This window comes from Anser brachyrhynchus (assembly GCF_964034855.1).
Source record: "Anser brachyrhynchus genome assembly, chromosome: 4".
Classification (NCBI taxonomy): Eukaryota; Metazoa; Chordata; class Aves; order Anseriformes; family Anatidae; genus Anser; species Anser brachyrhynchus.
The window spans coordinates 3,989,880-4,012,332 of record NC_137698.1 but is presented as its reverse complement, the minus strand read 5'-3'; the positions used below and the strand labels follow the sequence as shown (position 1 = coordinate 4,012,332).

The following is a 22,453-nucleotide window of genomic DNA, read 5'->3' as shown; positions in this document are numbered from 1 at the left end:
TAGCTTCTCTGCAGATTTCCTGGTGCGTTTTCGTTGCTTTCTGGTTGGGCTGCAGCTTCCACAAACAGGCACGGTGGACAAAAAGTCACTCCTGATACCAGGAGTGGTGCCTAAACTGGGAGCCCCCTGAGGCCTCCTGCTTGACTTGGCCAAGTTTGCTGCCATCTCTCAGCGAGACAGGCACACATCCACACTGCTGGCAGCCTTTGGTTGCCAGAAAAAAGTGCAGAGGAGAGAGAGGAGCTGTGGCAGCCCCAGCCCAGGCCCTGTGTGGATCGACAGGGCTGAACCACTCTGGGCCCTATGAGAGCGTGTGTGCAGTCAGGCAGTTGTTCAGCGGCAACGTCCTGAAGACGAGTGTGCTCTCCAAGCCTTTTTTTTTTTTTTTTTTTTTCCTTTCTTCTTCTTCTTGAAGGGTATCTGAGGGAGCTGGGGCGTGTGTCTGATGTTGGAGACGTGTCAGGATCACGGCCAGTGAGTGACTGTTCAGCAAGGCAGCGGCACAGGTTCTCTTCCAACAGGGGCTTTCAGTGAGGTGGTGCATCAGAAGGCAATACATCTTTATATCACTGTTACTGAGGAAGTATCTATTTCTTTTCTAGGTCCTGTCTCTGGTTTCTGGATTACCACTGCAACTTTTGCATCTGAAGCTTAGCCTGAGTGCCAGAAAGACTGCTCAGAGGCAGCAGAAGGATCACTACAAAGGTGGAGACCTCTCAGGTGAGTTTACTGATGGCTTTATGCTACAAACTGTTTCCTCTCTTGTTTTCTTCTACATTTTCTGCAAGTGATAAACATGTCTGTTATTGACACCTGGCAAGTCAAAATGCACAAATTCAGGTTGCAAAACTAGGTGATGGACTTCTGTGAAGCTTCATAATAAGGTACTATTAAAAACCTCAGCCTGAAGTGCTGCCAGACAGTGTCATTAAACAAAGATCTGTGAACTAATTCATGTAACTTAAAAAGAGTGTTTCTCCTAAAGCTCATATTAAACTTTTTGGGAAGAACTATGAGAATTTGGCAATTTGATGCATCTTTGAGAATGCGCGTAGCAACAGCTTTGATATGCTTGGGAATTTGTGCTGATTTTTTTTTTTTTTTTATGAAAAAGAGGTATCTACAGCAATTTTTTTTAGTTTTGTTTTCGTACAAAATTCCCAGTGTGCCAGAAGGTACTGGAAAGGTGTGAAAACCAAGTAAGGATCTGCACAAGTTCTTCTTCATCTCCAGTAGTAAATACTCTCCCCAAACTATCAATTGTGAAAGAATTTCTTGAAATGTGCACAAGAGGAATAGGGAATAGAGCAATTGTTTGAATGTGACAGATATAAAGGTGAGGAGAGAAAGAGCTTATTTAATTTCCACACTGAAATATGTGACTTGAGAAAAGAAATGAGGATTTAGGGGGCTTAGTTTAGAAAGAAGTTATTTTTCTTACAATAAAATTTGATTATTCATATTCAAAAAAAAAAATAAAAAGTGTTTGCCGCAGTCATTTCTTAATCTTACAAACTAGTAGGAAATAATTTGGGTAACGTGAAAACAGATAATACAGACTATATAAACTGGGCTATCCACGAGCTATATGCACTCACCTTTGAAAACCTTGTCAAGAGATTTTGGAAGGTATCGACGGCATCTATAAACCACAAGAGGTGGTGTGGCAGTTGGGGCTGTGTGTGGCGCTGCCCTGAGTGGTGGCCAAAGGCTTTGGTGAGAAAGCAGGACCCTGCTGAGCCTCAGCCTGGATCATCTGCCCAAGGGCAGTCTGGAGCAAACTGCAGCTCTGATAAAGCTGTCTAACGCTCGCTGTTTAGTTCGCCTAGGCGTTCGGTGTCTCTTAAGACTTCAGCGTGTGTTTCTTGCAGAGAGACCAGGAGATTGGACTCTAAACTCTGTTGGAGAGATGCTAGGTGGTTTTCATTTTACATAGGTTAAATTAGGATATACCAGTTGTTCTTCAGACTTCTATTCAAAAGTAAGTACATTTAAAGGAAAAAAAATGTAGCATTTAAATAAAGGAGAGCAACGAGCATATGTCCAGGGGCAGTGGCACCTCAGATAAGTGCAAAGGCAAGTCTAGCAGAGTGCTAGCATGCTCTTCATGTGTTAGTTTTGCCCAATGCTTGATATTATCAGGAATCCAGGAGATGTTTAACCTGAGCCAGTAGAATAAAAGATATATTGGAATATAATGCTGATAGGTGTTCGGGATCTCGTATCCCCAAGTATATTGGGAAACAGTGACATCAATCAGCACATAACAGTAAACACAGATCTATTTGCCATGTTCCAATAGCATATATATTCAGTAATAACATATATGTCAGGACAGCTGGGTTAATCTTTTCACCTGGATTTATGAACCTGTTAACAAGCCTTCCTACTCTCTTTGAAGGAGGTTGGTAAAAACACCATAATTTAATCGTACAGATTTTGGCTTTAGCACTATCAATGAGAGGCTTTGTGGCTGGCTGAGGGTGTACAGCCGTGTCCTTGAAAGTGGGTATTGCAAAAATATGTATGCCATGAATTAAAAATTGAGTGAGTTCAGGCAGCTAGTTTGTCTGCTCTCTGGTAACAAACTCTATAAGTACAAATATTTGTTAAGAGTTAAAGTCAAACTCTGACACAAAAGTACTCAGCAAAACAGAAACATATATTTGCTACACAACTATTTTTGCTCTCCCAGCCAACGGCTGGAACCAGTCACAAGCATGATCCATCATAGCTGAGTAAGTCTCAGTCTGGAAGATAAGTATTTGTTTACAAACAGACTTGGTAGATAATTATACATGTACTTCTTGAAATAATTGGTAAATTAAACATTTGTGTGGATGTTTGCAGGATGGTGCTTACAACTACAGTTTAAAGAGCAAAATAATTCTTTCTGGAATGGTAGAACAAGAAATACGTTTGAGGAAATTGCAATTGGTCTCAGATATCCTGCAAATTAAAAGAGACTGGATGCATCCATCACTGGATGCATTACTCGTTGAGAATGAGTTGTTCCAGCTCCAGGTGTGGATGAAAGACTGAACTTAAACTGATGGAAAATTACACAGAGCCATAACTGTGAGGTTTAAAATTCAAGTAGGTGAAAGCTCAGAAAATGAAAAAAAAAGTTATTTCCACATGGCTGAATTGAGATAACAGCCCAGAATGAGTTCACTTTGACACAGCCTTGGTCTGAGCAGGTAATTGCTTGGAGGGAGTGAAAAAGCCAGATCTTCAGAGTGCACAGGAAGAAGGAGGAGACAAAAGGATAAAGTTAGCAGCACGGTTTCAGACTTGAGCAAACATTTTGGAGTTCAGGGAGCTGAGTTGTGGTGGAAGCTTTGGGCAAGGCCTCTTCTGCCTGATTTTTCATTAGTTTTCCATTTCCAGGAATTTAAAGACAGCAGTCAGGAAATGGGACGTTAGCTAACATCTATAACCAAAGCTTGTGAGTTTTTGTCGTTGTTTTGTTTTTGTCGAAGTTAGTGAGCTTTAAAAGTACACTTCGAAGAAGATTTTACTAACTTGTGTGTTTTCCACCTGGATCCTGAAATCAGACTGGCAGGGAGAGATGATATCTGCAGCAGTAAAGCAAGAAACAGTACCTGCTCTTGCCCATGTGGAACACACATCCCAGAAAATAAGTCGATTCAGGGCTCAGATTTTTATACTTATTTACAATGTCTTTTTCATAGGAAAGGGACATTATTAATCTTCATTGCTTTCCAGGAAAAAGGAAGTTTGCTGAGTGATGGTTCACTGCAAATAGTTTGAACAGCTGTACAGACTGCTCCTTCTCTTACCTTCCTTTAGGGTATGATTTCTTCCTTCATCTCTTTCTAAGTCTCCAACCCTATAATGTTCTTTGCTGAAACTGTGCCACCTCTTCTACACTGATCACTCTCTATTACAACTTGATGCCTCCCTGCCATTTTCACCTGCGCTAAAAACGTCAATTAAATTCCTTCCTCTGCTAATGAGTCCGTATGCAAAGCTATTTATAGGTGTAAGCCTTTCCTTGAGTACCTTTGCCTCACATTCTTTTCACTTAAACCCTTACAAAATGACAGAGCTCCTTCCTCCTCAAGCGTATGTTTCACCTACTTTTTATTCTCGCTTTCAAAAAGCTTGGATCCCTTCCTCTCCAGTTCGTCGCGTTGCTCACTGGGTGTGCTGTACTTTCTGTCTTTGTGAGATGACGTCACACTGCTCCAGCAAGCCGTATTTAGGAGAGATTTGTTGCAAACTAACCGTAGCCCCTGTGTTTATTTAAGTTGCTGTTGTGTTTGGTCTCCATCGAGTCAGAGCAAGTGGCTGCTTTACTGCTTCTCACTTACGTGCTTGTGTAAAACGTCGTTTTGAGTACGTGTTGTAAAACTGCACGGTGAAGGTAATCCGTTTGGTTAGTCCTGAAACAAGAGACTCGTCTCCCTGGCCATAAGGAAGGCTCTCACACAGGCTGTGTGAGTGACTGCTATGGTCAGGCTGGATGCTCAGTGCGTGGTTTTGTACCCTAGTTAAGTGCCTGACAGGAAAGCTCACACTGACACTACAGCGTAACTCGGTTTACTGTGAAGTCTGGTGGTAATGCCATCAATTTTTGTCCAGCCGGCACTCACGGGTCTTCCATTTCTTGCACGTTAGAAGCTACCCTGCTGCAGGCAGCCGCTTATTGATAAGAGCTGTATAAACTCGTGTCCTGATGCGGTACGGAGCACCTGGATCGGCGCCACCCCTGGGGGCAGCTTTGGCACGGGGTGTGGGTCCCCTGCATGGACAAGGGGCTATTGGGAACCTTTCCTTGGAGCCAGGATGCAGCTGGGGGAAGGCAACCCCTCCACCTACTTGTCCATTTTGGGGCAGGGGAGGGAGGGATGATGCTGTAGGTTTGTGAATCACTCACATGTCCGGCTGGTCCAGCAGAGGGTGCTTTGACACAGAGGAGCAGCGGCCTCACGCGTGCGGTTCCTGGCACCCAGGTGCAAGTGCTCCGGCATCAGAAAACAGCAGTCTGACCAGAATTCACTTACAGCAGTTAGTAAGTAAGCACGGTGATGGCTTTATTAGATCAAATTTGTGGTGCAGGAGGCTTTTGGCATTTCTCGTTTGTGTCTGGACGAGGCATCTCAAGGCAGCAGATGCAGAATTGTTATGTCTGGTAACAAAACGTTCCCCCTTTGCCTCTCCATCTTCCCAATCATAGGATGTTTCAGTAAGTGCTAAAAAATATGCTCACACTGAAGGATAGCGCCAGGGATACGATCTTGGAGGAATTATTAATCTAAAACCTCAAAAGGTTTTAGAATTGAATTTACAAGACACCTGGAACTGACCCTCTGTAACACAGAATAAGCTTTATTTATTACTTTGAAATGTCTGGTTTGATTTTTAAACTAGTGGTCTGCATATAGAAAATTAAAGCTCTATGAAATGAAATCAGGTCACTTGTGCAAACAGGGCCTTGGTGATGAAGAGAAGCTTATGACCATGCTTTTGACTGCTCAAACTCCACTCCTTGCAGCCAGTCCCATTGTGTAAGCATGTTGCCTTTCCAGGTTTCATTTATACGTCCCAAAAACACGTGTCAGACTTGTAAATGTTAAAGTGCGCACTCTAGAACAATTCCTCGCTCCTCCTCTGCTCAGCCTGCCTCTGGGCAGAGCCGTGGGCAAGCTCTCCCCTGGTCATGACCAGGCTTTAGAAAATAGCCAATTTTAAAAAAAAATAATAAAATAAATAAATAAAAGCCAAGCTGTTTTATTTCATGCAGAGGTAGATCTGAATCATGACCAAAAATATCTATTTTCAGATATTTCTAGCGTGATTGAAGGTTACGTACAGGCCATTTTAGAAGCAGAGTGGGAAATGATGGCTAATTTAAGATGGGTTCTGTGGCAGGGATACACTAGTTATTGAAATCCAGATAGGACTCCCACTGGCTTTGCATGCCCCTGTGCAATGTGTGTTTTAATCTCCTGCTGCTCGCAAACCATTCATTTTCTATGATTTTTATATACTGCTGCATATACAACTGTAAGTATTCTAGGCAGACTCAGCTTAACATCCTAATTGTGCTAATATTTTTGTACTTATTGTTGTTTGAGTTACTTGTTTTTCCTTGCTATACATGCTCTTTCATTTGAACTGGTTTGCAACCTGCATATTTCTTTGTTCTGCCTCCTCAGATATTGCCAAATAGCATTCAACAAGGGGTAACAGCAAAGCATGCCATTCATGCCCCTCTGCAGACACTTGCACTGGTCCTTGCTTGGGAGGGAAGGATCCAGGATTGCTCCCTCATTCAGAAGAAAAGAACTACTTAATCTTGCTAAAATTCCGTATATCATTTACATCATCGTTTTAAACATGCTGCAAAAAGAGAGGAATCACTTTCAGTGAAGCCACTGGGTCAGTCCCAGGACTCAGCATTAGCTCTGGGTAAGTCTCTTTTTCTGGGCAATTGCTCTCTTTCTTCTTCTTCTTTTTTTTTTTTTTTAATTTTAATTTTTATTTTTATTGATCACTTACAGTCACATTAATTCTTGTTCTTGTTTACCACATTTTATGTTAGCGTAGTCATTTATTTTCTCAGTGACCTTAACTCCTGAATCAATTTAACTAAGTCTTGCGACAGGAGTTTTGTCTTCCTGTGCTGTAACTCAAATTAAAAGAAAATAGATCATTCACAGACAGCACAGGTATTGCAGCAGCTTGTTTCATTTTTCTCTTTGGCAGAACTGAAAAACTTACAAATTCATTAGCCTGGAATAGACAAGTGATGTACAAAAGGATTGGCAAACAGCACAATTTCACAGAGTCAAGGTCCCATAGCACTTCTGCAAACTAATTTCTCCCAAGAGCTTCTCCTTCTCAAACACATTTACATTTGTTTTTGTTTTTATTTTATTACATAAATAAATAAATAAATAAAGAATCCCCACACACACCTCCTGGGAACCCTGCTGGCAATTTCCCACTGCTTCAGAAGGAGGAGGGAAGAAAACTCATGCTCGCTCGAGGGCCAGTTTTGGGCAAGGCCTCCGGTGCCTCCTTGCACAGCTCTCCCCCATTCACTCCAGTCTGCACGCATCTTTCTTGATCCCAGGGACCAGGATCCCTCAGGATTAGCCCCATTTCCTAAGGGCTGCTCTGCCCATCGGGGCTGCTGGCTTGCTGCGTAGTTTCTTCAAAGACAGAGTTTCACAAGGCGTTATTAACAGCAGTATGCAATGTTAATCTATGAAATATCAAGGAGTTTTGCTTGAATGTTAAAAACTTTTCAGAGGAAAAAGTGTCTCTGGGCATTTAATCCATAGGGGATGGGAAGAAACTGGCCTAGGAGTCTTTCTGCTCTCATGTACCTTTCTGAGTCTTCTCAGGGGGGTGCTGTCATCTTTCCCAATTTGCATTGGACGTGCGGTTCCCACTGACTAGCTGGCTGACCTGTGTTATTTATGCAGTATGAGCAAAAATTTTGTCAGCCGTGGCTTAGCAGCTGGCTCCAGCTGTAAGGGACTGGGTCTGTTGCTTTGATGCTGCTAGCAGGTTGTGCTGACTTGGTCATCTACAACTTTACGTGAGCACCTCCTGATCTCCTACAGACTCCTCCAAATCGTGTGTACAACACAGGGAACAACTGGCAGGAAATCACGCTACCAAGGCAGAGAAGCTCCCAAGGCTGGCTCACTGTTGTTTGCACTGTGTGGGTGTTGAGGACTAACCCACAAGCACGGGCGACGTTTGGGACCTGACGTGTTGGTTTGTGCATCAGGTGGAAGAACAACCCCTGGGTTGACCCACCTGCCATACGTCCGATCTCCTCCTGGTCGGCTTGCCGGGGACAACGGACGGGAGGAGTGAGAAGGGAGCGAGGATGTAAAGGTACAGCAGGCGGGAGCACGGATGCGCATTCAAGGTGCACAGTCTTAGTTAGGGCTTGCAGAGAGACCTAAACCTGACGTACCCATATACCACCCAAGGACGTTTCCATTCCGTTTGTTGGCTCTGAGCTGGTACAAGTGTATCTCCTGTGCACTTTCTAACAGGGAGAGGGAGAGGTGCTGGCAGGAGGCTGTAGGAGGGCTTCCCACGGCCAGGGCCCTGCTGTGAGGCCCAGCTGCTCAGGAGCACTCTCTGGCACTCCTGCCGGCCTGCTCCGCCTGCCAGAAGCAGCGCTGGGTGTGAGCAGACAGGACAGGAGCTGGGCTGAGGTGTCACAGCCGGCAGGCAGGGCTTTCCTAGGGACGTGGGAAGCGCTGCTGCGCTTGATTCATGTCAGGCTTGGTAAAGTAGGAGTTACTGATTGATCCGACAGACCTCCAGGCTAGCAGCTGAAGAGGAAGTGAGCAGAAGAGGCTTTCTTTCCTGCTACAGTCCTTCCCTTTTACACACCCAGTGCATCTACGGGAGCAGGAACTCCAGCTGTGGTCATCTACAGAGGAAAAGCTGATCCAGCAAGCCACTGAGGGAGCTGCTCCGTTGCAAACTCTCTCTGCCCCACAAAGTGATGATTTTACCTATCCATCAGGAAGCAGGCAATTAAAGAAAAGGTCGGAACAGAAAAGTGCTGGTGGAAGGCGTGGGGCAGGCGGTGCTCAGGCAGCGTTTGCTCAGCTCCCTGTCCCTGAATCTGTCATGTTTAGTGCCTGTAACATTGTCCTGCTGAGTGAGGATTTGACAAGGAAAATCGGTTTAGTTAACACTTTTTCCAGCAGAATTTCTTAGAAGGTCAGTTAGCAAACTCAGGAGTTTTCCTCTCACTCCTGCAAGAGGGCAATGGGGCAGCTCTCACTTCGAAGGCCCACATTGCTTTCAGCAGGCTGTCCGCTCTCAGGTGCGTGTCCTACAGAGCATCCAAACCGCTGCTGAGATTTCTTTGGTATTTCACCACGTTACACAGGACAGCCTCACTGGGCAGACCCCTCCTTGTTTGGCTCGGGTTTGGGTCACATTTCTGCAGCAGCACCATGCGCCTCACACATCTCCAGGGGTAGTTGGGAAGCATCACGTAGGTTTTTACTTACAATAGCGCGTACTTGAAGCACAGTGCTCTTCCCAGAAGCATCACGTAGGTTTTTACTTACAATAGCGCGTACTTGAAGCACAGTGCTCTTCCCACGGCCGCCTGCTCCACACTGCCCCGCAGGCAGCGTAAGGGAGGAGTGCAGCATTGCACCGTATGGCATCCATTGCTTTTCCATTTTAGCTTCCGTAGCAAGATAAAACCAGCATTCCTTCCCTCTCAAAATGCCTGCTGTCCTCCTCTTTAGGGCTACATACCTGGGTGATTAAAGAAAGCCACAGAGACATTCACTTTCTTCTAGTGATTGTACCTGTATCTCTCTTACGTCCTCATTTGCAGTCACTGCCTAGCTCCCACCTGATCTTAGCTCTTGTCTAGAGAGCAGGAATCTGGGGGTCTGGGAGGGTTTTCCCCTTATTAGCGTGTCTGAAAGGGTTGTCAAGCAGGTATTTTTCCTCTGGCAGCTCTGCAGCTTTTGGCAGCCAGGCACTCTCCCAGGTATTTTGTCCTCTTTCTCCCAGGCATTTTCTCTCCCATTTTGCCCATTCCCTTGTTGAGCACTCAACTCAGGGACTGCAGCGTACCACGCTGCCCTGTGGAAACACGCTTCAAATTACACCTCATCCATGCCCTCCACACTGCAGGTTCATTGCAACATGGTGCTCCTGCTGGAAACTTGCTTCTTCTTTTTTTTTTCCTCCTTCAAATTCTGTCCAGAAAACCTCAGTTAGGGTTATCTGATCGTGCCATTTGATCTCAGAATACAAGCTAAATGTCTCCAGTGAGCCCATGGGTCACATGTCCTGCATCAGCAAGGGTTGTTTATTTTGATTTCTGGGCTCAGAAAGGAAAACCAGTACTTATCACTGAGAATCTTGTGCAGGAAAAGGTCTCTTTCCCATGGCTTCTCCAAAAAAATATTTAGCATTTAATTTAGAGTTGTTTTTTTTTAAATTGTCTTTGTGTTTTAGAAGCTAGGCCTCGCAGAAACTGTTTAGGCATCTCAGCACCTCATCTCCTCCCAGACAGAAAGGAAGGAAGAAAAGGAACACAAGAGGAATCCTTTGCTTCCTCCCCACTGAGTATCTGCATGCTTCCTTCCATCAGTGCTCACCTTCCACGAACACTCCTTTGCATACTTGCAAGCTCCTGCAGATGCAAACATGCGCAATCCCTTTCCAGAGCCCGAGGAAGTGGTGTTTCCTCTCTTCTGCGACCGTGATGAGACAGAATATGAAATGACAGCAGGGCAGGCAAATTACAAATCCTTTGATACCTGCTTCAGAGGTTTGTGCCCTGCTTTTCTTGGTCTATTCTTGCAGAACGGCCTGGGCAAGATATTCTTTTCCCCTGCAGTAGCAGCCCCAGCCCTCCTGGCTCCTCCAAAATAACCACCTTGGGAGAGCGTGGCTGCAGCACTGACATTCTTGCCTTCCAAGTTGTGATAGCAAAACCTTAGGCAGGTTTGGAATGGTGGTTGTTTTCCATTCTTTTATAAACAAATATCCTTTATTAAAAATTGATTTCTTTAAATCCTGATGCCTGAGGAGTGGGAAAAGGAGTTAGCACAAGAACAAAGCAAAGCTTCCATTAAAGTTCAAGCCCAGAAAGCTGAAAACACAGTAACTTGGGGTCTCGATTTGGGATGAAAGCTCTGATCTTTTTTTCTTTTCCTTAAATGTCAGATTCCAGAAAGTTTTTAGGGAAAAAAAAATCTTTTTTGTGGTTTCCAGGTCTAGCAGGCAGAAGGAAGCTAAATAACCCCTCATGCAGTGAAGCTCCATGTCTGGAGAGAGGGAGCTTGTGTGGGGCAGCATCCACGGGTCAGCCAGGTGCAATCCAGACGTAGGCTCACAGGACACCGCAGAGCCCTCTCCCCCCTTCTAAACGTGCAGACAGCAGCATCCCAAGTGCCTTCACCTCTCACGTCCCCTTTTTGGGAGGATTGGCAGCAACCGAGAAAGGCAGGTCAGCAAAAAGCCCGAAGGTGGGCTGAGCATCCATGGCCATTTTGTGCTGCAGAGCAGAGGCTGGCAATGCCAGCACGGTCTCCCACCATCCAGGAGCGATTCTTCGAGGCATCTCTTGTGAGTGTCTGCTGGGTGACCTCCACATGGAGTGAGGACAGCCGCCTTCAAGTGAAACCTGAGCGAGGTAATGAGCAGCAGGAGCTTTGCTAGAAGAGGAATCGTGCTTGGAGGATGAGATCACACAAGCCCAGTAATTATGTACTACCCTCTAATTAGGACATCAAGATGTGCATTTTGTGGCTTTGAAAACAAGTTTAAGAAGTGCTAAAGTAGTAGTTACTCCAAAGTTTAGGATTCATAAAGTGGCCCTGCTGGTGAAATATATATATATATATGTGTATATATATATGGAACAGTTTGTCTCTCATTTAACCATTTACATGACCGATGAAGAGACCAGCTTTAGTTAAAATACCAAAACATTTTCATTTGGGTCTTTCTATGTACTGGCTTTAGAAGTTTTCCTTGTTGGTAATAACTGTAACAATATCTGACTCACGCTGCAACTGAGGAAGATGCTTAAAGAAAGAACTGATGAGTCACTCGTTAATGAATGCTACTCCTTAAAGTTTTATAATTTAACTTGACTTCATCATTTTAATTATTCCTCTCTCTACAGAGTTATAATCGTTGTAAGGTATACATTGCTTAACAGTGCAAACAGTCTGCATGAATTCAAGGAAGACTATTTGTACTACTCTTGTGCAATTTATGACTACTGCCACGGACGTGAATAGGTACAGGCGAGTGCGACTTGCAATAGCTCAGCCAAGCAGCAACGGGACTGGAAGTTTCACACTCGAAGCCCTTGTAAAGAGTTATGGAAGTCAGTGAATAATACCACTGTACAGTTTTGAACAAGTGAAGGCTTGTTCTGCATCTAAATGGAGAATGCCAACAAAAAGAGTAACAGATGATGAATTAAAGGGATAGCTAGCAGATATTTGAGCAGAACTTTGCAGGAAATGTTAAATAGATGAATGTTAAATGCATACTTCAAGCTCTGGAGGCCCATAAAACTACCACCACTGCCTTGCCCAGAAGGTGGCTGTCTTATGTAGGCAATTTCGGTAAAACCAAGAAAGTCTGAAAATTTCAATGTGTTTACTTCAGACAGATGGTGAGGACAGAGATAACTGGGTTTGGTTCTGATGTAAATGGGGCCATCGGTGTTGAGAGCTCATCAGTAACTGCACTTCAGCCCGGTGTTACCAGAAGGGGGAAAAAAAACCTAAAATCTATCTACAAACATACTGTGGCTAACAGCAGGATCACAACTGACCAGCTACAAGCACTAACACACATCTCACCACGAAGATGGGCTATTTATATCCCACGTCCAGAGTTTGGGAAATGAGCTGGTCTGATACATTGCAATGCTACACTCTCGGCTCTGTTGGCTTCTGCACGTGCTAAGTCTTTGCTAGTTATCCTGAGCACTTTCATTTCATTGATGTATTTGCAAAGGAAGGTCTACATAAGTGCAGTGCAGCTCTTAAAACTGCAGAGTCTGCCATCCTGTAGCATTAAGCTTATCAGTAGGGCTGAAGGGCAGTTTACTTAAAACAATGGTCTGGACTTTTTCTTTTCAACCGATGTTATTGTTTCACTCATTCAAAAAGTAAGTGACACCTGCGTAAAAGCAAGTTGTTCATGTCTGGTGAGCACCCATCATGCTGCAGGCTGTGGGTTTTTCACTGCTGAGTTATTTTCAGCACATTCACAGAGCAGTGGCAAGTGCATGCTGCATGCTGGCTTGTACAAGGCCTTTTGAAGGTAGCATCCTGAAAAAAGTCATGTTTTGTAAACTTACTTTATACTTTGGTTGCAATTTCACAGCTCTGCTTGCAACACAGATTCAAAGTCTGCAATAGATACTTGCAAGCAGTGAACAGTAACTCTAAATGCCCGTTATATGTTCCCTTAAAAGCCTTCTGACTTTAAGAGCAAACTCAGGTGCTACCTTTTAGGAAAATAACTCCAAAAACTTTTGGACACCAAATATTCACCTGGAAACTTTGTAATTAATATATTTTGGTGTTTCTGTGCATAAATGCACACATACTTTTGATAGGTTTTATTGATCTCTACAGAATCTGAACAGTAAAGTTAGCTAGTGCCAAACCTTGCGTGAGGCACTGCATGGGTTGGTTTTTCCAGGGTGTGACAGAGACTTTGGGTCGGATTTTTTTTTTTCTTTTTTCTTGTTGTTGTCATTGTTATTTTCTCTTCAAAGCTCTGTTACCCGTAACTTTCTGTATGCCAGGGATTGCTCTCTGATCTGGGCACTTGGAGCAGGGCAGGTGTTCCCAGCCTCTGTATGCAAATCCACACATCCCACCACAATTATGTGCTGACTGCAATGATCCTGGCACGCTGCCACCTCTCATTTTAGGTATTCTTCTTCTGCTTGAAGGAACAGGTTCTGCCTGATTTAAGTCAGACAAGCCCAAGATCAAGCAGAGAATATACCAGCTCGAAGGTGTCCACTTGGAGAGAGAGATACCGCAACGGGAGCAGACATTCTGGGAGTTTGTTCTGTGAGTACAGTCATAATTACAAACGTTTAGCTTGCACAGATTTCTGCCCTGCCCCACCAGATGTGTCACACACCTCCTGGATGGGTTTTCCTTATGCCTGCACGATGCTGGGACCAGCACATCTCCTGCACCTGCGCTCTCTGGCTCCAGCTTGCATCATTGCCAGATGCGGGGTAAATGAGGGGATGTTTACCTGGGCCTTCAGCGATGTTAAGTCCTTCCAGCCTAAGTCTCAGTGAGCAGGAGGAGCTGTGGGATCAAGTCAGACGCAGCACAGGGTTACGTTCATCCCCATAAGAGATAACAGGCCTGAAGTGCTTTTATCTCCCTAGACCTGGCCTTGATTGCAAAATAGAAAAAGTGATCCCAAGTAAACAGTTCTCCCCCCAAAATCTGTGACCTTATGCATCTTACAGACAGATGCTCTGAATGTTCATCAGCCAACATGTGCTGTTTATCTTATGTAGATAAAGCCACGTTGAAAGAAAAACTCAAGTGAGACAGCAGAAGAGGTGAACAGCAAAGCCTTTGTTAAGCTGTATTTAGCTATCTGTCTAAGGAGCACTTGGGAGAAAGGGTTTAAATGCCTTCAGCAGTTTCTGTGCCACCATCAGGGTGTAAATTGCATTGTACAGCAATTGTACAACAGCATTGTACATCTCCCCAGCCACCCCAAACACAGGGCTGAACCAAACCTAGGATTCCCGATACTTTTTGTAAAATCCCAGAGGAGAAAAATACCAACTTCTGCCCCCCACCCCGCAAATCCTTTATCTGGGACCTTCGAAGCGTTTTTAGCAGTAATAAATTACTCTATATGACATACTCCAAAATCAATATTTTCTATTAGTTTCCTTTATTTCCTTTACCCACTACCATTTTGAAGGCTAGATGAGTTAGATGTAAAATACAGAAGAATCCACGTGGCTTGTTTTTAACAGGTGCAGCTAAATCAGCTAAATTTCTGTATCATTTGACACTGGAGCTCATGCAGTAAAGCATTGGTGTTTCATCATCTTTTTTTTTTTTTTTTTTTTAGGGAAATGCAGTATCTCTGTGAATGGTGAATTATTATAACAGCGTGATCTGAACAGGCAACACCACGCTCTGCATCTTCACTCTTACCAGAGGCTCCAAATGGCTTTATCCAGGTAGGACACAGGGAACCCGAGTAAAATTTTCTTCATCATCTGCCCCTTGGCTTGGTGGAGGTGCAGGCAGTGCTGGGTGCCGTGGCTGAGGCTGTGTGGCAGGAAGGATTTAAGCAACGATTTCTTCATCTCGCAGCCCCACGTGTGCCCATCATGGGCTCCCCCCATGCTTTTGCCCTCCTGCCTCCACCTCCAGCTCGCAGTGCCTTTGCTCAGGAGCCTGCGGTGGGGATGGGAGCGTTTCGGCAGGGATCTGCTCTTCCCAGGCGCCGGGGAGAACATCCATGGGCAGCGGGAAGGGACCACGAGGGCCGGGAACGGCGATGGGTCTGGTAACATGCCTGGGTAAAAGTGATGCTCACACAGTAAGGGACACGTGAGGGCTCGGATTTTGTTTCTTACGGGAAATGCAGAGATTAGGATTTCCAAAGTGTAAGTGTAAATAAACAGGACATTCAAGCACTGACTGAGCTACGCTCAGATCATACAGAGTCACGCACACACACAAACACAAAGAAAAAGCAGATAATGCTTCTGCTTGGCACGTGAAAATATGAACTGGGCAGAGGTTTGCTGGGAAGCGACAGGCAGAGTAGCCACGTTGTAGTCCCATAGCCAGGGAACGGCTCCTCTTCCTCAACAGCTGGACTTGATGGCAGCATGGAGATCTGAGTGGGTGTTACGGATTAATAAAACACAGAGAGGTATTTTGTTTTGAACCAAAAGTTAAAATTTTATTTGGAATATCAATATACCAAAAAAAATAAAAATAAAAACTTCCTTTTATGTAGTGAAATAGCCATTTGAAAATGGTAAAATAAAGATATTTCTCATACTATTCTCTCCTAGCTATTGTACATGTATTTTTTTTTATTTTTTTTTTTTCTGAACAGAAATCTAGCTTGAGCTTTAAGGCTCCTTAAAGCCTAAAGCACGTAGTGGCTCTTTTGAGAAAGCAGATAAGTCAATCAAAGCTGTGTTTCTTCAGCAGACAGGCCTGTTTGAAGCTCTCCAGAGCCGGACAGATGTGAAACTTCTCAGGAAGCTGCTGTTTCAGGGGAATATTATTTTTTACCCATTGGGAAATACTCTCTAATCCCACTTCATGCAGCATTTTATCAAGCTTTATGATGCACTGGGGAGGCCCCTGGTCCCCCTTAGCTGTAGCGCTCTTGTGCAGAGCTGATCCTATTTGTGTTTAATTTAAGAAATCGTATTCTACTCTGTGGTGGTTGCTCTGCTAGAAAATAAAGCCTGCAACAAGGCACTGATCCTGCCCTTGCCCCTGTAAGCAAAAGGTTTCTGTGCCCGTGTATGGCTGCACTGACCACAGTGGAGCATTTGTGGTAGCAGGACAGGGAGTTGTCCTTTAGCTTGCTTTTAATAAAATAAATGGAATGGAAACTGTATTGAAGTAAAAGCGTGGAAACAGACCAACAATGAGTTGTAATTCTTCTCTTTTAGAGGACTCATGGATGTGAGGCTGGAAAATATGACTAAGGACTGACATCAGGGTCTGAGTGATGCCCCGAGTGATTCGTGTCACCATTAACCAAACTCAGGGGGATTTAGGTCTGGCATCGCCCCTGCCACTGGGCTGTGATGGGCCAAAGCAGAGCTCTCTGAAAGCACTGGGCATCTCACCAACAACCTCATTTCCAGGAGGTATTCGGCCAGGTCCTGAGCTAACGTGGTATGGTCTGCAATCTGCTGAGCTTTCTTCCTTGACCAAAGCCATTTTTGTAACTCAGAGCGTATCTGCGATTATGATTTATATATAAATGCTTCTGTTATTCGTTCTGAAGCACAGCACAGCGTGCAAATACTGGAGATACGATTGCACTAATGTGTTATATCTGGCACGTGCTTACAAGGCTACTGTTTCACGGTCACAGTAATTGGTGCCTTATACTGCCTGATACCCAAAAACCTGCTATTGATCCCCGAGGTGTCGTCATTCCCAACTAACCCATTCTCCCAAGCTTTTCTTTAAGGGAGAGAAAACCAATATGCGCTCAGGCCTCTGCTCCCCCGAACCAGCCACAGCTTTCGGGTCAGGAGCAAGGTCTCGTGCCGCAGGAGGGTCCCTCTGCCTCCAGCCTCCTCCCAGCACAGCCCTGCCTCCACTCAGCCCAGCCTCGCCGCAGGAGGAGCGGTCGGTGCGAGGGGCGAGCCTGGAAAAGCTTCCTCAAGGGTACCGAGCAGCTCTCCTCTGCGCTTTCCTGCAGCCTGCGCTCCCAAAGGAACGGACTTTATCCCTGCCACTCTGCTGGGCTTTTCTGAGTGATTCCTTCTGCACGCTCATGCTCTTATCTGGTGAGTAAAATGCTTTTATTCGTTTCCTGTGAAGTCTGGTGAGAGATGTCTTTGGGAAGCAGCCACTCGTGTTATCAGTGATCCCAGACACACATCACTTGTGACTCTGAGTCAAGGTTTGTCAGCATGAGGGCTTTCCTTCTCATCACGGGCACAGCTTGAGGAGGCTTCCGAATTACCCAACTTCGCGTTGTTTCCCTAACTAGTTGAAAATATTTTCCTTTAAATGTTCACTGCACAGAAGCAGTGCTCAGGAAGAACCAAATATTGCTCGTAACTGCCTAAGCACAAACCTGTACCAACTGCACTGTTTTTATTTCAGTGCACTGGATTAGTGTGTCAGAACACAAAACACAGACCCTGGCCCTGGCAGACTGACCTTATCATCGGTGTAACTTTCCTGACTTCAGCAGTGCACCCCTTAACAGCGTTTCCAGCATTTGTGCTCCTTGCCACTGGCCCCATAACGTTTAGTATGCCGTGTGAAGTTTGCATTTCCCAAGGTGTGTGTGAATGCAACACAACTGCAGCTTTTCTGAAAATCAATAGGAAAAAAAAAAGAAAAAAGAGTCCTGCCAGGGGACAGAAAAGTATGAAAGTGTGACCTCCCCCCCCCAAGGCTCAAGCCATGGGAAGTAAGGAGGACCCAATTAGCCGTGTTTAGGTTGGAACAGCTGGAATATTATGGAGGTGTCACTGCCTTAGGGTTGGCTGCCGTGCTGTTCAAGTACATGTGAGTGGGTTAGATGTGATGTCTAAATATCATGCATGCACTTTTTTAGGAAAAAAAAGGAAACCAGTATGTGTTGGCTTTGGTCTCCCTCAGCTTCCATAATGCCAGTTGCCACATCTGACTCCAGTGGAAAACACTGGAGGAAGAGCCCTATGGTATGGGACGGCAAGGGCACAGAGCTGTGGGTGCTGGGATGCCAGCTCCTGAGGCAAATGGCGGCGTGACACCCAATTTCTAGTGTGATGGGAGATGAACCCTGATTTGTCCCTTACGTGTCTGATCTTGCTGCCCCTTCCCTATATGTGTGCTCGCCTGCAGACTTGTCCTCCCCTTGGACTCCCACTGAATTCAGCACCGGCTTCCCCTGCACATCTGGAGCACATCTGTACTGCATCTGGAGGGGGCCTGGTGGGCCGGTCCCTGCACTGGAGCCGCTGCCCAGGCAGTAAAGAAGGGACAGGGCCCTTGGCATGGCTGGGGACACCTCCAAGCCCCCCAGGAGGCTCGCAGGGAGGCGGGCAGGTCAGGAACAAACAGTAGAGAGGCACCCATGAGGGCTTTTGGAGAATGGGCTAACGGAGGGTGAAATGCCTGCTCCACTGAAGTCAGTGTCGGCATCTCCAGCGTTTCCATCAGGTACGCACAGAATGCTTTTTGTCTGCTTGTTTTTTTTTGTTTGGTTGGTTTTTGTTTGTTTGTTTTGTTTGTTTGTTTGTTTCTTATGCAATTAAGGAAAAGGGTGTATGAAACATGGTGGGTTGTTTGCGCACTCATGAGCAACCCACCCTGTTTTCTGCCTGCTCAACTTTGGCTGCAGCTCTTTACCTAGCTACGAGTTGCTTCGTACTTGTAAAGTTTATTGTTTTTTTAAGCTGTTAACTGCAAGCCTCCAGTTACCAGGGGATGTGTGCAGCTCTGTGCATGGCACAATGGGGCCTCTACCAACACTTCCCATCTAAAGGTAGGTGACTCTAATTTTGCCTTTTCCCACTGTTACTCAGTCTTCATAACCCGCTTCTTAGCCAGGGCAAAATTAAGCGTGAGGAAAAAGGCTTATTCAGCATTATAATTATCTACTCCCAAGCTGTAAAACAAAATGGTTTACACATTTAATTGGCGTTGTCTAATATTTCCATGTATACAGTAGTCCTATTAATGAATATCATAGCTTCATTACGGAATATCACATTTTGCTATTTGTTGTGTACCATAAAAATAACGTCAGCACATCAATAACTTAAATAACACAAATGTAAACTTATTTTCTGCTTGTTGTAATTATGATTTCAGCCTATGGAGGCTTGTTGATTTGTAAGACCATTCACATAACATGGAATGTAACTTTATTTGTTTTTCTTTTGTATATAATGAGACACCAAAAGCCCTTGTCATCTCTTAACAAGATACTAAAGCAGCTCTGTTTCATGAATGACAGCACAATTAAAGCTAAAAATCATAATTAAAAAAAAAAAAACAAAACCCTTTGCACTGTACAATCTCAAATTAAAGCAAGGAAGATAATGACAATCTTTTGCATTAGCCAGGAAACGTGATTCTCTGCCACTGGGCTTTTTTTCTTGTTGACAATTCACAGAATGTGTATATGGGTGTAGTTATAGGTGTGTATATCCTACGCAGAACAGCAGTCCCTATTTTGTTGATCTAGTTCTTCTAATTGTTTAGTTAAGCTACCTAACTGATACAATTTAGAGTACTACATTAACACATTTAACATCAAGTTTACATACTTGCGTCTTTGAAATACTAGGAACTTTTACACATTTTATTTGGCTTCGTAAGGACTGGAATATCACAGATAATGCAATCTACTCGTCTTTGAGAGAATATGGCTGTTATCAACTAGCTCTCTAAGGTTCAGAGTGAAATACGTTTCTCCTTATTTCTGTAGCTGACTTCAGAGAAGAAAAGGGTCTTCTTAAGTGGTCAGTCTGATGTTACAGTACAGACTCTGCAGAGAGAGAGATACACGTTTAGTGAAGGACGATTCCCTCTGGACATTAGAGCTAAGCCGTTGCAGCAAAATCACTCCATTCAGACCGATTCCCTATACAAATCTCAAGAAAAACCTATTCCGAGCATCTTTTGTAGTAATATCTCCACATGACCAGAGGAGGGCTCTTGGCACATCTTTGCCCAGCCTGGCAGGTCGCCTTGCCTCTTCCCAGATCCACAAAAGCGCACGGCGAGCATCCGTCGTACTGCTGGCTCTGCTCTGAAATCAGCGGGTAGAGACGTCGCTCGCTGCTCGCCAGCTAGGCTGGCTTCTCATTTCCCCCATTCGATTCCGTGTCGCTGCGGGTTAATTTGAGATTAGCGGATAATTCTTAAAAATCATGGTCGGGGAGTCGCCTCCCCCTCCTTCCTGAACATTCATCTGCTATTAGCCCCTGGTAATTAAGCAAATATTGATTGATTTAACCCTCTATGACTTATCCTGCTGCAGAAATTCCTTGCCTTTAGCTGAAAAATGCACTTGGAAAATGCACTCGCTGAGATATGTATTGCAACAGTGCATCTTTTCACATCAAGCTCTTGTACGAGTACTGCTCCTTCCTGCCACCCAAGCGAGGTGACTGCCTTCCAGCTCTGCTCCCCTGGCACAGTACAGAGCGGAGAAATCAATCTCGTTTCGCTTCCGTTCACAACCACGATGATGTTCAACCACTTCTACACAGGTGTATGTGACATCCTTTTGGGTTTTGTTTTGGCTAAAGGTATTAACCTTTTATGGAAAAGATTTTAATTTTGCAATCCTACTGGTATCGTAGATAGATTTTTTTTGTCACCTCTCTGCTTTGTTTTGTTCAAGTTTAACACTGAAAAACTATTAGAAAGGATTTAGAAACTCGATTTTCATAATAAAAGTCTCTCTTCCATCCTGGGGAAGCTTACTTTATGTACTTTTCCCCCCTCAACATTACTCCTTTTCTCTTTTCTTCTTTTTCTTTCCTTTTTTTTTATTTTTATTTTTTCTATTTCTCCTTTTCTCCTTTCTTTTCGAGAGCAGACAGGTACAAGAAGGAAGAAGTCTTTCATCAGCAGTCCTTTGAGATAGAGTAGATTTCAGTGAGTCCTCACCATGGTAGGATCATAAACTTACTGGGTTAAACCAAGCTAACTTTCCCTAAGCTGCCATGTTTGATCTGCACCATACATATATGTGTATCCTTGTGCCATTTCTTTTCTTATAATTTTGTTTTTCTTGATGACCCTGAGCTATGGCTTCTGTCTCATTTCTACCACTAGTCAACCTTCCTTGCTTTTGTCGTTTTGCCGATATAGGCCTCAAAGAAAAAATGGCAGAAGAGCACAAAGTAGCTGAGGTACATGAGAGAGGACCAGATGATGTTCTGCACGTGGGAATGGCACTGGCCATGCTGCATCCAGGAGAAGACCAGGTAATTGATTACACAACCAACCAGCATCTGGGTGATCTGCGACAAGGTGATGAACATGGCAAACTTGCGTGAGACTCTGAAGCCAGCAGCCCGCAAGGCATAGTAAGAGTACATAACGGCGTGCACTCCATAGTTCATGGTCATAAACCAGCCACCGCCAGCCACCATGTCCTTGTAGGAATACCAAGAATAAAGTAACACAGTAATGTGATGGTACCAGTGTAAGAAGATGAGCTTCTGTTTCCTAAGAATAATGAATATTGTATCTCCTGTAACAAAAAAGAAAAAAAAAAAAAACAGAAGAAGAAAAAGGGAGGGGAGGAAATGAGAAACATATTGAACAGTTCCACAGTTTCTGAATTCTGCAAGGCTCTCTTCCCATTGCTCTTTCTGGAGTATACACTTCTGGAGCACGAAAAACCACCTCAGCTATTGACCTCAGAGCTTGTCTAATTTGACAGCCTACTCGGGTCTTATTTCTCTGTGATTTATGCCAAACCAGAGTATCCCCATTTTGTTGTGTGGACAACCCCTGTCTGAAGACTCCACAGGTCTTTTGCTGTAAACACAGTCTGTGAAAGCCTGAAGTGACGCAGGTGGATGTACGTGCATCACCTCAGGCTGTCAGACTGTCCATCACACACTGCGACTAGAAGAGCAAAACAGAGAGCAGAAAACCCAAGGAGGAAGCAGCAGTGTCCTGCCATTCAAGTGCCTACCTGCATACCAATCCTAATTAAATTTAACAGCGTCTTTTGAGTTACTATGCAAAAAGCTATTGCATATTCAACCTGTGTTATTGAAAGGTACGTAATTGCCAGAAAAAATGCTTTTAGAAAGTAATTTGTTCACGTTGAAATGCATATCCTTTTCTGCAAATTTGTGTTACTGTTGTAGAAAAGTAGATTTTATTCCAGATTCCTGCCTTTTTCTTTCTTCTGCTTCTTGTGATTGCACTCAGCATCCCAAATAGATACACTATATACGTATGCTATTTGTTTGTTGTACAGTGATTCCAAAAAGATCCCTAAGCTTTGAATCAGGGGCCTTATTTCTACATATATGTATCCCTGAAAATCCAAATTATGAATGACAGTGATGGTTGGAACTGAAACTGCACTGTCTGCACTAGGTCTGCAGTAAGCCATAATGCTTCTGTTTATCTCATTAGCTGCAAGATGTTGATTCACATTTTAATAAGTAATCACATGATCAATTTATTGTTGACGTGCAGTTCTAGCT

The 22,453-nt window shown here is 44.3% G+C and overlaps 1 protein-coding gene and 2 long non-coding RNA genes across 7 annotated transcripts in view; 2 read left to right on the top strand and 1 right to left on the bottom strand.

Annotated features, from left to right (window-relative positions):
- Nucleotides 1-629: 629 nt before the first annotated feature.
- On the top strand, nucleotides 630-9,337 carry LOC308193795. 2 transcript variants are annotated; one of them, XR_013949947.1, is made up of 3 exons: nucleotides 630-720; nucleotides 6,186-9,011; nucleotides 9,072-9,337. It is a non-coding gene; the product is annotated as an uncharacterized lncRNA (long non-coding RNA). The 2 variants fall into 2 exon arrangements; XR_013949948.1 differs by lacking the exon at nucleotides 630-720 and adding an exon at nucleotides 4,166-5,038.
- Nucleotides 9,338-11,272: 1,935 nt separating this feature from the next.
- On the top strand, nucleotides 11,273-20,182 carry LOC308193796. The gene is made up of 2 exons (XR_013949949.1): nucleotides 11,273-13,592; nucleotides 14,632-20,182. It is a non-coding gene; the product is annotated as an uncharacterized lncRNA (long non-coding RNA).
- The window catches only part of ELOVL6 (ELOVL fatty acid elongase 6), a 70,564-nt gene continuing 63,561 nt past the window's right edge, over nucleotides 15,451-22,453 (bottom strand). For all 4 annotated transcript variants that reach the window (XM_080588834.1, XM_080588832.1, XM_080588833.1 and 1 more), the window contains one exon: nucleotides 15,451-21,480. In XM_080588834.1, coding sequence (XP_080444960.1) covers nucleotides 21,056-21,480 — 425 coding nt within the window. In that variant the 3' untranslated portion in view covers nucleotides 15,451-21,055. The remainder of the gene's footprint in view (nucleotides 21,481-22,453) is intronic.